General features: G+C 40.0%; 1 protein-coding gene across 5 annotated transcripts in view; it reads right to left on the bottom strand.

Moving 5' to 3' along the window:
* Positions 1–15,351, bottom strand: part of ttc6 (tetratricopeptide repeat domain 6) — a 31,480-nt gene that overhangs the window by 3,688 nt on the left and 12,441 nt on the right. For 3 of the 5 annotated variants that reach the window (XM_035532612.2, XM_081721380.1, XM_081721379.1), the window contains exons 7-27: positions 14,231–14,335; positions 13,610–13,711; positions 12,564–12,653; positions 11,527–11,918; positions 10,749–11,217; positions 10,490–10,619; positions 10,118–10,293; positions 9,745–9,881; positions 8,926–9,095; positions 8,221–8,341; positions 7,843–7,993; positions 7,604–7,686; positions 7,367–7,443; positions 7,022–7,179; positions 6,620–6,739; positions 6,282–6,455; positions 5,387–5,527; positions 5,107–5,220; positions 4,844–4,963; positions 4,419–4,492; positions 743–953 (exon numbers count right to left, since the gene is read on the bottom strand). In XM_035532612.2, coding sequence (XP_035388505.2) covers positions 743–953; positions 4,419–4,492; positions 4,844–4,963; positions 5,107–5,220; positions 5,387–5,527; positions 6,282–6,455; positions 6,620–6,739; positions 7,022–7,179; positions 7,367–7,443; positions 7,604–7,686; positions 7,843–7,993; positions 8,221–8,341; positions 8,926–9,095; positions 9,745–9,881; positions 10,118–10,293; positions 10,490–10,619; positions 10,749–11,217; positions 11,527–11,918; positions 12,564–12,653; positions 13,610–13,711; positions 14,231–14,335 — 3,315 coding nt within the window. Of the gene's footprint in view, positions 1–264; positions 325–742; positions 954–2,968; positions 3,046–4,418; positions 4,493–4,843; positions 4,964–5,106; positions 5,221–5,386; positions 5,528–6,281; positions 6,456–6,619; positions 6,740–7,021; positions 7,180–7,366; positions 7,444–7,603; positions 7,687–7,842; positions 7,994–8,220; positions 8,342–8,925; positions 9,096–9,744; positions 9,882–10,117; positions 10,294–10,489; positions 10,620–10,748; positions 11,218–11,526; positions 11,919–12,563; positions 12,654–13,609; positions 13,712–14,230; positions 14,336–15,351 lie in introns of those variants that run through there. The other 2 variants (XM_081721381.1, XM_081721382.1) reach the window with 2 other exon arrangements.

Below are 15,351 nucleotides of genomic sequence, written 5' to 3'. Positions count from 1 at the left end.
ACAATGCTTGTGATATCAGCTATCATGACTGCAGTATGAGAAATAAAAGTGATACGTAGAGCAGTGCCAGTGTCTGTGGAGTGTCTTTAGTAACATTTTCAAATGCCTGACACCCCCCCCACCCCCCCGAAGAAATGCAGTTACTTTAAGTGCAAGGGCAACTGCAAACACAGAAGAGAGAGAAGTGGGACGAAACATATTGATTAAGGAGAAATATCCTAACGCCATGCCAGTTTGACTAATGATGCCTCATTTCATATTTACCTCAGTTATACAAAGATATCATCCATCTATGTGTATGCTGCCAAAAATAAATAGTGTGATCTTCAAAAAAAAAGAGAAGAAACTATTTTCTAATACAATTCTCAATGTATACATAGTACCATAACATGCCATAACTCTACTGGAGTATAAAATATTCACAGATATATTAATTAATGTTTCATTTAGAGAACTGGCACTTCTCATCAGACCTTAACTATACGCTAACAAATAACGTATAAATGAGAGCAACAGATCAAGACAGGTTCATATGAGAAATTTGAGATAATATGACACCACATGTCCACTTCTGATGAACAAGCCCATTAAATGTTGATTAGACAATATGGCAGGGACTCCATATTGTGATTATAACACTGAGCATGTCCCATGCATTCAGACAATGCATTATTATGATGGCACATCAAAACCTTTTTTGTGTCCTGCGGTGAAAAGTCATGTCTCTAACACAAACCAGCACCTGGAAATTGTAGGCCAAGCCGATGCGAGCACTGGAGCAGCACGGATTGTGGTGCAGGGCAGAAAGGAAGTCCCTCTGGGCTTGTTTAGTAGCCTGGATATGGCCATAGTCCATGAAGACATTACCGCGTCCCACGTAGGCATCCAGCAGGAAGGGATTGAGTCTCAAAGCCTCGGTGTGGGCCTCCTCCGCCTCCTGCAGCTGTCCCAACCTTCGAGATACACCACACCATGCTTTCAGTACACTGAGGCCCATGTGTCCATTTGAAAATGTAAAACGTAAATATAAATTTCCCACTCAAGTGCAAAAGCTGGATGGACAGATAATAATAACAATAACTGTAACTTACTTTAGGGCTTCACGACTACTACAACATCAACAAAAAAACCCAACTGGCATTACTTGGGGTCATTGTTTGGAAACTGGTCCAACTGCCTGAGTCATCTTTTTGTGAAGCTGGGAGCATTACATCACACATACACTGTGTGCACAATTATTAGGCAAGAGAATATTTTGACCATATCATATTTTTTATGCTGCAAAAAAAAAAAGAGATTTAACTGACTCTGAAAAGTCAAAAATTGTAAAAAGAGGGATGCAGTACTCTTAAAATTGCTAAGATATTGGGGCGTGATCACAGAACCATCAAACATTTTGTTGCAAATATTCAACAGGGTCGCAAGAAAGACGTTGAGAAAAAAAACACGCAAATTAACATTTGAGAAGAATCAAACGAAGCATCCAGGAACCCATTATCCTCCAGTGCTGTCATATTCCAGAATTGAAACCTATCTGGAGTGCCCAGAAGTACAAGGTGTTCAGTACCCAGAGACATGGCCAAGGTAAGGAGGGCTGAAACATGACCACCACTGAACAAGCCACATAAGGTGAAATGTCAAGACTGAGCCAAGAAATATCTGAAGACAGACTTTTTAAAGGTTTCATGGATTGATGAGTTGAGAGTGACTCTTGACGGACCAGATGGATGGGCCTGTGGCTGGATCAGTCACGGGCACAGAGCTTCACTTCGACTCACACGCCAGCAAGGTGGAGGTGGGGTACTGCTATGGGCTGGTATTATTAAAGATGAGCTAGTCGGACCATTTCAGGTTGAAGATGGACTCAAAAGCAACTCCCAAACCTACTGCCAGGTTTTAGAAGACACTTTCTTCAAGCTGTGGTACAGAAAAAAGTGTGCATCTTTCAAGAAGACCATGATTTTTATGCAGGACAATGCTCCATCGCATGCATAAAAGTACTTCACTGTATGGCTAGCCAATAACGGCCTTAAAGATGAAAGAATAATGACATGGCTTCCTACCTCACCTGACCTAAACCCTATTGAGAACTTGTGGGCCCTTCTTAAATGGGAGATTTACAGTGAAGGAAAACAGTACACTCTCTGAACAGTGTCTGCGAGGCTGTCTTTACTGCTGCACAAAAAGTTGATAGTCAACAGATCATCCACTGACAGACTCCATGAATGGAAGGCTTATGACTGTTGTTGAAAAGAAGGGTGCCTATATTGATTTTTTAAATTTGTTTTTTGTTCATTATTCTCATTTTAACAGAAGAAAATTTCCATTTTTCTTTTAGTTGCATAATAATTCTACACATTAATAGTTGCCCAATAATTATGCACACATAAATATTATCCTATTAATGCCCAAAACTCACTTTTACTTTCTTAAATATTCAGATTTGAAGTTTATTAACCTCAAACACTACAGTTGTTCAATAAAAAAATGAATCCTCAGAAATACAACTTGCCTAATAATTGTGCACACAGTGTATAATCACAGATTTCTCTGCATTTTAGACATCATGTGATTAACCTGCCAAGTCCCATGCAGAGATTACAGTTGTAGTGCAGAGATGTGAAAATTCAAATAATAGCCTTATACATCAGTAGCAGGACATTGTATTGTGTGAGGAAATAAATTATTTTTAAAATCTATTCCTCACCCAAAGCTACTGTGAACTTGCTTTTTCCATTGCTTTAAACAGGTTGTGCTGTTCTCAAACCCACAGCGATATGCCTGTGTTCTTAACCTGAATTTATTCTGTATTGAGAGCACGCTATTGTTACCTAGTAATGAATTCATGCAGATTAAATAATTCCTCCATGCCAAGCCTTTGAGAAACACACACTATTACATGCAATGCAGACCTCGACGTTAGAGCAGAGCTGTGATGGCAGCATGAGTAAAGTTGGTATATACTCACGCTGGAATGCTTGTTCCTGTCTAATGGCGATCAGAAACCAACTCTAAATAGACTCTGAAAGCTTCTTCTGCCCCATTCTGAGAACGGATTATGTTCAGAATTATGGACAGAAAAATAAGATGCAGTTTGGAAAGACACATTAATGAAGTGTCACACAAAGCGACTGCATGCAGTGGTCTAATCCTTAGACTATATACTGTAGCAATATCAGACGGCATTATGAAACAGTGGAGAAAACAGAAAACGATCCTTCCTTTTTCAACTCAGAAATGACAGAATACATTATCCTCCTGCAGAGGGTTTATTTCATATTTCATCTGAAAATAAATAAATAAAAATATTTCAAATTCACAAAACAGGTAACATGTAAGGTTTTTGCCTGGATCAAGTGTATTGGTTCTAGTTCTAAAATGTGTGATTTAGATACTGTGAATATTGTCCAGTTACCAAATGTGTGTCATTTGGTAACTGTCCTTATTTAGCCTCCCTCAATGTTTCACATTCACGCCACTGAAAACCAAGAGCTAAGACGACGATGCAAATTTTCCTGAGACTCTCACGCTACTCTGTCTTTCCTTTTGGTTTGTTCGTTTAAATAAGCTTTGTTTGCTCTCCAGTCGCTCCTGCTTCAAGAATGTCACAGTATGGTTTAGGTACTATGAATTAGGTCCAGTGTGTAATATAAAGCAGTAGCATCTGCATCTTCCAACAGTGTGCATGCGCTAGTGAATATAGACATTAATGCTATAAAAACTGGGCAGAAAACAATCATGGAAATCTAGGATTAAGGAAATCTAGTACATGGTGAATGCTTGCTATTATGGTTTCAGCATGTTCTTTAAATGCCATGCTGTACAACTTTGTGATTTTAGAGCTGTTTTTTTCTGAATCCAGCCCTGAAGGTCCCTCTGCAGTGTACAAAACATGCACCCTAAGACACATCATTTAATGATCAAGCCATTCAGAAGCTGAAGTAGGAGTATTACATCAGGGAAAACACAGAATTGTGCCCTTTGCAATACTTCATACAACCTCTATATTTAAATATGGTACAGTCAGACTGATGATTCAACAGAAGGCCTCTGTACCTAAGCTATTTCAGAGACTTTGGAGGGGGTAAGAGTATGCAGACACGTGGTATCAAACCATGGAAAATGTAAGAGACCAGACGTGTGGTAACAGACTGTGAAGGATGTAAGAGAGTCCAGACCTGTGATAATAGACTATGGAGAGGATAGGAGAGTGCAGATCTGTGGTGATACACTGTGAAAAGGGTAGGAGAGTGCAGATCTGTGGTGATACACTATGAAAAGGGTAGGAGAGTGCAGATCTGTGGTGATACACTATGAAAAGGGTAGGAGAGTGCAGATCTGTGGTGATACACTATGAAAAGGGTAGGAGAGTGCAGATCTGTGGTAATAGACTATGGAGGGGGTAGAGCAGTGCGGACCTGTGGTAATAGACTCCCAGGGCATGGTACATAACTGCATCTTCTGGCTGTTTCTTTGAAGCAGCTTTCAAGTCCTTCATTTAAAAACAGGAAAAAATCAATTTACCATTCCGGTCATTGAACTAAATGTTATAGAACTAAATTCAACCTTCCTTTTACCTGCCTCCTGCAATTTTTGGTGCCAATAAGAAAACTATTAAAGATATGTGGCCAGAAAACTAAAAAGTGATATTTTTACTTCCTTGCCTGGTTTTCAGCTTTTCATCTTTAACCCAAATGATATCCACATTCACCGCTCCAGTACTGACAAAGGGCACCACAGAAAAACCTGATCTACTGGTAATAGTGGTAATAACACTAAGAAGAATCTCTGAAGCCTGAAAACTAACACTGCAAACATGTTAGACCTAAGCTGAACTGCCTACCTGCAGGGTGCTGTAATGGTCATTAAGCTCCGCATAGACAAGAGCACGGTTTATTAGCACTTTAAGGTCAGTCTCTTTCTGACTGGGAAGCAGCAGTACTATGCTGTAGTCTCGGAGAGCCTTGAAAAAGCAGAATATCAAACAGCATTAGTGAGGAAGACCGCAAATGGCCTCAAAATACACAAATGGCTTCAAATGCAACAATGGAGAAAAGCAGGCCTGAATGGATTGTGAAAGAATGGAGTAGAGGAGCAAGACATCACCAGTTCGTACTCCCGCAGCTGTTGGTAACACACTCCTCGGTTATAGTATGCTAAGGAACAGGCGGCATCAATTTTGATGGCCATGGTCAAATCCTTCACTGCCTCCTTGTACACCTGAAAAAAGGTAAACCTCTAAATACACATTCATTACAAAACTCATTCTAAAATATTAGGCCAAATGATTAACTGGTATCAACACTTTACATGTATAATAGAAAAAGTATTCAAATATATAATTATTCAAAGGCTGAACATATATGACTTTAAATATGACTGTTACCTTTAAATAGATTTTGAGAGCTCCTCTGTATAAGTAGGCCCTGACACTCTTTGGCTGGATCCTTATAGCTTCATTACAGTTGAGAATTGCCTTCGAATATCGCCCATTAGCCCCATACAAAGCAGCACGGCTTAGATACACCTAATACCAGGAAAGCACGGAAAACACTTTTGTTTACATCAATTGTTTATAAAAGACTTAATGAATATGCCACAACTTATTTAAAAGGTGTCAATAGAAGATCATGATGACTATACATGTTTTTATGCATATCATCTCATGAAAAATGAAGAGCCACCAACAGGAATCCAAAGGCAGTTTCTATATGATTGAAAAAAGTACCATGAGATGATTATAGCACAAGTGCCATGATACTCATCATGCTGTTCAAGAAATAATGAACTAGTACAAAATATGTTCATTGTCTTATTTAATGCGAAAAATAACTGACTATTTGAGATCATGGGTCCTTCTTAGTGGAAAAGGGGCTTATTATATACATGGTAAAGAAATACACTGCAGACCAGAGGGAGGAGTCTGAAGTTTAATAGGAAAAAGAATATAAAACTATTGAGTGAATATTTAATATTTGTGTGAATATTTACTTTGATTGTCCCCTGCACACTTCAACTGTCCCTTGCACCACTGAACTACCACTGAGTGACTAACTGTTTCGCGCCAGTTGCTGTTATGAATGTCATAGCCTTGTGAAGGTCATGCAAGCAATTAAAAACAAATCAAAATTTTGTCTCTTAAGTGACAGTGTGGAACATACAGTATATGTATGCTTGCTTTGCATACTTATGCATACAAAACAAGAACAAGCATCCTGTATCCTGATCCCAGTGATCTGGTGGAGTTATGAGACAGAATACAGGCCACATGTTGAAGTGACCTGGTAGGCGTCAGGGTTGATTTGGAGGGCTCTGTTGAAGTCCTGCATGTTCTTTGGCTGCTGTAGGCGCAGACGACACAGGCCTCTCTGGTGAAAGGCGTCAGCATGGTCAGGGTTGATCCTCAATGCTGTACTAAATGCATCCAGAGCCTGAGGCAGCACATGCTCTTCGCCCTGGTGGAGAGTATATATGTATGAATGTATCCACTGTGAGCATATTATTAAAAAAATAATAATTCTCCAGACAACCTCCTCCAAGCGGCCTTTCTCCTTCAAGCTCTAGTCCTCTACCAGAGCCTGGGAGCTTCAGGGTATTATATATATATATACCGCATCACCTGAGCCATGTAGCATACGCCAGTGAGGTAGAAGAGATCAGAGGCTCCTGGACCATCACAGAGACTCATTTCTTTGGGACTCAGGAGTGAAATAGCTGTTCTGAAACTCTCCACTGCTTCCTGTAGACATAACAAAGGACTGGGTATTACATTTTGTACCTGGTTTTACATATTTTTCTTTTAATGTTGTCTGGCACTGTGCTGTTCTCAGTGTATAACACATTGAAAGCAAAATCACAATATTTTGAAGTAATTAACTACATTTATTAACAAGAGGTCTTACACAACAGTAACAAATCGTAGAATTATGGATGCAGACATATTTTGTGCACCATTTAAATGGACTAGATTTTGGCTTGCCAATACAACAAACAGGATGCCTTTGGAAGGCTTCAAACATACCATGAACCTGTGCGCCTTCATCTGGGTCTTTCCTAATAGGATGAAGATGGAAGGGGAGTGGTGGGTCCTGGCAGCCACCTGGAGACACTCCATGGCCTTGGCATCGTTCCGCAGGAAAGACTGGACTACCGCCTGCTGGACCAGGGACAAGCCCAGAGCTGCAGACACACAGCGGACATGCCGCACTGGGCAGTTACCTATGGACCCTGACTGACAAGCCTATTTACCCTGAGTTTTGTCAAAGCACGGTATTCTGTAATCAGAGTAATCATTGAGTTGTTTGGTTTTGAGGTGCACTATTTCTTTAGTGTTGACTAAGGATGGCATATGCAGTAAAATCCATACCTTTGTTCATCTCTGCTGCATACAGAATACAGGACTTTGCCAGATCAAACTTCTCCATATCACACAAGTACTTCCCTCTACATAAAGAAAGAAAAGGTCTTCTTTTCTACTTCTTTTGCACCTAATCAAAGTTTTCATGTGGATATGGATGTCAGTCACATGTGATATTCTTTGGGGACTGAACAAAACTTCTAGAGATGTGAACACAAGGATGGATACTCTTGTTATAAAAAATACCTCATAATATGCAGCTGTTGGTCATCTGGCCTCATGTGTATGGCTCTAGTCAAGTCCTTCAGTCCTTTCTCCAGATTATTCAACTGTTTTTTAAATGGCATCAGACAGTTCAATGGTGCATTATGCACTACACAGTTCGAATGTATAATCTCATAGCACTGGGTACTGAGCTACTAGATAGTTCCCATGGTATTCGTTAGGAAGCCAATAACTCAGTGTTTGACAGGACACTTCCTTACATTGTGATAAGCTCTGGCCCGGCATATATAGCCTCTTATGTATGTGGGTTCCACCTTTAAAGCATTGCTGAACATTTCAATGGCATCATAATTCTGGTCCATCTTCAGCATGTATATTAGCCCCAGGTTGATATGGGCCACAGTGATAGTCCTGTAATTTCAAAGCAACAAAACAGTGAAATGCTGGATTAAGAGCATCTCATTTAAACCGAGCAAAATGACTCCCAGCTACCTTAAATAAAACATTTTTTAAGCATTTAAAAAAAACATACACTGAAACATCACTGAACATTTATTCATTTCAGTCTGGATTTACTGTGTTTGAACAAAAGGATATGAGACCCTGTGCTTTCACACAGAGGAGGAAGAGCATGTCACCTGTCCATATGGATCACAGCTTCAAAGTCAGCCAAGGCCTGCTGCCACTGCTGGAGATCTGAGTAGAGCAGGCCGCGGTGAAGGAACGCTCTCACATTCTCTGAACTATCATTAATAAGCACTGGAGCACACACACAGACACACAGACAGACAGACACACACACACACACATAGCACACACATGCTAGTTATGAAATTGAGATTACACTCCACAAAGTCCTGCCAAATTTTACAAGACACATGGTCCCTAAAGATTAACAGCTGATACTTTCACTGTCACTTCTGAACAGCATAGCATAGCACGTAGCAGACTGATTGCATAAGGTCCCTACTCAAGCCATATATTAAACATGACAGACACAAACAAGAATGCAGAATTAAAAGGGCTATTAACATCTCACATGACCTCGACAAATATTACAGGCCTCAAACTTATGTCATATAAGGACTGAAGGGCCTTCATTTGGTCACATAAGGACTGAAGGTTATGACCTTATATGTCCTTATATGACCTTGACTAAAATTACACACCTTCTGGCGAGCCACATGTGACAGTAGTAATAACAAAAAACAAACCAACAAAGACAAAAATTGTCAAAAAAGACTGAGGGTCACAGCGACCTAAAATCAAACTGGTGTGTGTGTGTGTGTGTGTGTGTGTGTGTGTGCGTGCGCGTGTGCATGTGTGTGTGAGTGCGTGCGTACCCGAAGTACTAAGGTCTCTTATGGCCATAGCTGGCCTTATCTTTCTCAGCACACAGCCACGGTGGTAAAAAGCCAGCCAGTCCCTGGGATTCAAGTGCACAGCCAGGGAAAACTCCTCAATGGCATCCTGATATCGACCAAGCTTGGTAAAGATCCTTCCTCTATATGTCCTTCAAAATTCAGAATAAAACAAAAACAACAATAATAAAGTACCACTTTACAATAACACACAAGGTATTATTGAGACGCAAATCTTATTCAGTTTATTAATGGTTATTAATGAGGTCATAAATTCTTACGAAACAAAACCTAAAAAGAAAAACAAAAAAGGAAACTGTTGTGTTTATGCTAATGATATACTAACATTGAATGATATGATAAATGATAACCTGGCCTACATTAACGTATGAAAGAAATACACATTGTATAGGTCAACAGGTCACTGTGACTTTTTATTTATATTACTTAACTACTTATTGACTACTTACTAAATATTTCAAGGTGTTTATGACCTAACTAATAACCATTAATAAACAAAATTAAAACATTAATAATCAAAATTTAAAAAATATAAATATATATTTGTATTATAAAAATATTATAATATGATTATAATGATTAAAAAATTAACAAAGAACTCGTTAAATGACATATTTCATATTTAAGATGGCAAGATGCTTGTATTATTGATTAAACTAAAACTAAAACCACATGTTTCTGCATTATTTTCAACATTAGCTTGAACACATTTTTAGCATGTTATGAGGTGCTTGTGATAACACAAATAAAGAGAATCCAGTACAGGGCAACGGAGAGCACCTGGCTGTGCTGTTGGCAGGCTCCTGTACCAGCAGGAGGGAGAAGTCTTCCAGGGCAACCCTCCAGGCATGGCCGTGGAAGTGGTATATGCCATGGGTCATCAGGGCATCTGTCCTCGTAGGGTCAATGGCAAAAGTCTGCAAGTCAGATATGAATGTGTCAGAGATGCAGACATGTGTTAAATGATGTGTAAGCAGTATCGGTGAGAGCAGCAATTAGAGTCAGCAGCCTGCACATACCAAAGCGAGACACATTTAATAAGTGATAATGTCTGCTCACTGCTCTGACAAGCCCAAGTGGACCTGTTGCTTTTGGTGGATGCAAGTCTGGTCGTATAACACCTGTTTTATAAACTATTTTGAACAAGGCTTACCTTAGCATAATCCTCCATGGCCAAAACGGCCTCATTTCTCTTGGTATACATCTCAGCTCTTTTAAAGTAGTTTTCAGCATTATCCGGGTTGTTCTTGATGGCCTGTGTGTAGTTGATTATGGCCAGAGTGGTCTCTCCCCTCATTCTGTAGATCTCGGCTCTTGACTTAAACGCATCTGAATGCACAGTTCCAAAAGATGTGGGCATCACACATGCCAGGTTTATCTCACACATACTTGATTTATTTCCTGCCAATATCACAGGTTCATTATAAGAAAAATGGATCTTGTTGTAACTCATTATTGAATGTGTGTATTTTTTACTATTGAGGGAACAAAGAAAGTCAAGGCAGAAATGAGCCCTGAAGTCCACCTGCATGCTTAGGGTTGTGCCTGATGATGAAGCTCAGATCAGGGAGAGCGCTATCGGGGACGTTTCTCAGCAGGTAGATGCTGTGTCTGTGCCAGTAGGCATCTAGTAAACGAGGCTCCAGGGAGATGGCCTTTTACACAAGCACAACAGATCGATCACTTGACACGGGGCAAACTGGATGTACTAGAAGGTCATATCCGTAGATTAGGACTTTTCAAGGAAAACTATGGTAAACTATGGTAGACGGGGCAGGGCTTACAGCATTGAGATCCTCGAGGGCTAGGCTGAGATGGCCGAGTTTTTTGTACAGCGCTCCTCTGCGGCACAGGTGGAAGGGGCTGTTCCGCCCACACTCAGCCATAGCCTGGGTGAGCCTGGCCACCTCCTTCTCCAGGTCTGCGGTGGTGAGACCCGCATCCAGCGTGTCTGAGAGATCCACTATATTCTCCACCTGGACCTCAACCTTCCAAGGTTGTTTCTTCTGCTTCTCACTGGAATCTGGGCAGGTTTTTCTAGCTTCCTGGTCCCTCCTGGTGCTGATGTCCTCCGGCCACGGAAAGACCTCATCTGCCCAGATGTTCTGGATGTATGGGAAACACTCTTGGGGTGGGAGCATGTCAGGAACACCACCCTGCTCCAGCAGAATGGGCAGACTGGAGCAGCGGAGAGGAATAGGACACTCCGCACACATGCTGGGCTTCCACGGCAAATGGCACAGAGACTCGCTCCTATTTGGACACAGAAATGTACTTCTTTTAAATGTGACATTACACACAAGCATGGAGAAATACCTACCAAATTATTTAGACAAAACCAAACATAAGTCTATTATTACAAAGACTAATAGTGGTCTGTTTTTTATAAAAGGTGTGTACAATTGCTTTGTTTCTCCATTGTAATTTCTTATGATATAATATCTGTTTAGATTAGGCTCAATCTGAGAAAAGAATTCCATGTAACCTCACAATTCAGGTAAATTCAGTTTCACTGATTCAACTGTAATTATTTTAACATGATAATCTGACATTTAGTATAACCTGGAAAGAGTCCGTGGAAGCTCCTTCAATTTCTTATAAACGTATGCCATCTTAGCACAGCTGAGCCTGCTGATGCGTTTGGGCTGTGAGAGTCTGCTGCCCCTTGCAGGCTTGGCTGGGACCCTCCTGCCTTTGGTCCTGTGGGGCTGTGTTGTGCTCCTGCCAGGACCCTGGTCACACTGCTCTCTAGGCTTGCCTTGGCCTTGTTGAGGATGGGCCTGGCTGACCCTGGGCAGGGAGCCCGGCTGAGTGCAGAGGGAGAGCTGCTGCTGACCCTGACGTCCAACACACTCCAGCTCCCTAGTGAGAACCGTGAAGTCTGACTGCAGCCTCACAGATGACTCGGTGTGTGAGCTTGGCTGCGGGGCAGACAGGGGGCGCCACAGGCAAGGCTGAGGGAAAATATACAGAGTATAAGGAGTTCAGCCCAGTGCTTGTGTTAATGATGATTATTTAACCTGCAAACCTGTCCCTGCCCACAGATAAGGGGAAAGCACACATGTATAGCAACTTTCTAATGATGTAAGATTTATGACATGCGTCAAAAGTCCACCTGTATGCACAAATAGAAAATAACGATCTGTTAGCTTTAATATCTATTATATTTCGCTTTAGATACTTAGATAGCTTTAGATAAAAGGTACTAGTTATTGTGTTATAATCTTAAATTATTATTGTTATATATTGTGTGAATTAATTTATGTTAATCTTTTTAACAGTGGTTTTATATATATATATATATATATATATATATATATATATATATATATATATATATATATATATATATATATATATATATATATATATATATAAACATAAAAACATAATAATTTAAGATAATAACACAATAACTCTTAATCATTAAAGGTATCTTAGCAGTCTGACATTATCAAGACAAGACTAATATAGCATGAAGTTGCCTCCTTTGTACTATAATACAGAGGTCTGCAAATAGAATGAGACATCAATGTCTGTGTCAGCTCTTAAATACATTCACTTTCTCTATTCCAATTTAGGAGAAATGGCAGTAGGACCTGCTGGTCGGGGCAGATCTGCTGTGAAGACTGTGACACCAGTTCCTCTGCTCTCAGGTCCATCAGAGACTTGTGCTTTCTGGACAGAACCTTTTCCAGGGGAAGAAGACAAGCACTGAATATGGGTCACAAGTCATTAACTCTAAAAGCTTGCACATAAATACAGAAAATCCTGCTCTTGTCTAAAAAAGAGAATACAAATTTCGACCAAAAACAAAGACATAAAGAAAAACATGGGAACAAGCTTAATAACAAACACAAGGAGAATGTTACAAAACACAAAGGTAATCAAAACACATGAAGGAAGCACAAAGTGGAAAGTTCAACAAACAGTGGAAGTTACAAAGACTGACAAACTGAACAGGGCAATGCAGGGTATAAATAAATGGGCAAACAAGACACAGGTGAAACTCCTAAGGGATGGAGATCAACCAAACACGAGACAAGTGGTGGAAACAAATGAAGACAAAACAAAAACAAAACCACATGGCGCACAGTACCATGGGAACCACGATACCACAGGAGGAAAGCATGACACACAGAAGCACTTTGCTGTACAGTTCATAACTGTAGCACATTTGTTACTTTGGACACTGTGTTGTGCTACCCTCTACCCTGTTCATGATCAGATGGTTTCTGATAGCAGGAACACTGCTGACTGCATATTATTTGGATGGTGGACGATTCTCAACAAAGTGGTGATACCAACATGGTAGGGCCACGGTCATAGGTGCTGTGCAGGTATAAGTGTATCAGAAACAGCACTGGTGGAGTTTTTATTTTTACACACGTCACTACCACTGCTATCACCTAAAAATATACAGTCCAATATCCTACTAGCAGTGATGTAGTTAAACACTAACCACTGCGGAAGAGTTGGAGGAAGGTTTACAGTGCTTGGAAACAGATGGGAAATAATCTCTAACTGTACACCTACGAGGTGTTTCTAATTAAGTGTATATATGTAATTAAGTGTATCTTCTATGAGGAACTACAGAAGAACAGCTATCAGTGTTTTTCAAGGTGTACCATGTAAATTCACTGACCGCAGCGGGATGGGTTTTCACCTCCATCTGATCACTGATTGACTGTATCACACCCTGCAGGCCTTTCAGCAGATTCTCACTGCCTGGATCTGGAGGGCTGACCTAAAGACACAATGTTGCAGAAACCTTGTAGAGGGAAATCACATAATGTACTAGATTAATTTCAGCCTTAGTTTCAGTTAAAGCCACAATTTATGGCATAGGAGATTTCATGAAGTTAGATTATTCCTCATTTTTAAAGTAGTGTCAAAATAACAAAATAATACCACTTGAGGGACCATTTCAGCAAAGGCCTGAAATCCAACTGAAAGGCCTAAATCTACACTATACTCTCAAATACCTTCCTACATGTACAGCCTTCTGCCGTCTGCCTCCCGTGAGATCACTGGGTAAAGCAAAAATATGCAATGCTTTGGTTTTAAACTACAGACCAAAAAAGCTACAATATGCTGTTCCCTGTGGAATAACAAGAGTTTAGAGAGTACGTTCTAACACCAGAGAGCAGATGGGGGTGGGGTTGTACTGTAATCTCTGCAGTAAGCACTGCTGCTCAGAGTCCCACTGGACTGGCAGGGAAATACAGGTCCATCTGCTGACTTTAAAGACACAACGCAACAGTACCTGGTATTTGGGAAAGAGCTTGTCTTTTATACCACATAGAGCACAATGGAATTTAGGAGGAGCTGGGTTCCAGAACATTCTCAGTTGATTGTCACACAATGTGGCCTGTGGAATTAAGGAACAAAAAAACAAAGACAAGGATAGATCAACATATTTCCAAAACAAGATGTCTGTCTGGTGGTAATTTATAATTCTTTATAAACTTATGCTTCCATGTATTCCCGTATAATTTATAATTCAGCGTAAAGTTCCTGTGGTGCCTATCCACAAGCATTTATTCTTATTTATTTTTAGATTAACTACAAATATATTTTGCTGTAAAAATATTTATAACACATAATATAGCATATTTAACTAAGTTAGACTGGTTTTGAATGAGAGCGGTTTTAACTGCGAATGTCAGCAACAGCAACATCAAAAATCTTTTAACTTGGGGAATCTCTTTTCTTGGGGAACCCTGTCAGGAATGATGGCAGCACATGTCAAACTAGGAGAAACCGCCTCTGGAAAGAGGAACAGAGGTTGTGGGGCAAGGCTCACACGCAAGGATAGACAGACTGGCCCCTATGAAGTAGTTACTAAAAAACCCATAAAAAATAACTGAACATTAAAGGCTCTAGCTTTTGAATACATTGTAAGACAAGGGCTGGGTGAAACTCGTGTATAATGTGGAAAAAAATCAACACTGTCTGCAGAGCCTCGCTACAATCTATCATTACAACGTATTATGAGAAGCGCCATCCAACACTACAATTCTTTCATCCTTTTGTTTCATTCCTTATTGTTATCGACATAAATCATAGTACACAATCAAAATTTGGTCTTACCATTGAAATCTCTTTCCTTCATCATAAATACAAATAAAAAAACAAAACTACCTACAATGTCACAAAATCCGTTGACTTCCATTTTTATGGATTATGGTATAATGGTAATGGCGTGTTCTTGCGTGTACATTTTTTTGCATACATTAAAAATAAATAATCTCTACTATAAATTAATCAAATAATTGTATTACATCAGTTTTTAAAAGTCTGCCAATATCTTGATGTTTGTGTATCTTTTTTGTGTGGCATTCCACAGGCTTACAATCAGTGTGAAGTTACATTTGTGTCTGGCGC

This window comes from Electrophorus electricus, chromosome 10, assembly GCF_041902795.1.
Source record: "Electrophorus electricus isolate QZ-2024a chromosome 10, ASM4190279v1, whole genome shotgun sequence".
NCBI classification, from domain to species: domain Eukaryota; kingdom Metazoa; phylum Chordata; class Actinopteri; order Gymnotiformes; family Gymnotidae; genus Electrophorus; species Electrophorus electricus.
The sequence above is the reverse complement of the archived record's forward strand: the minus strand, read 5'-3'. Positions and strand labels throughout refer to the sequence as shown.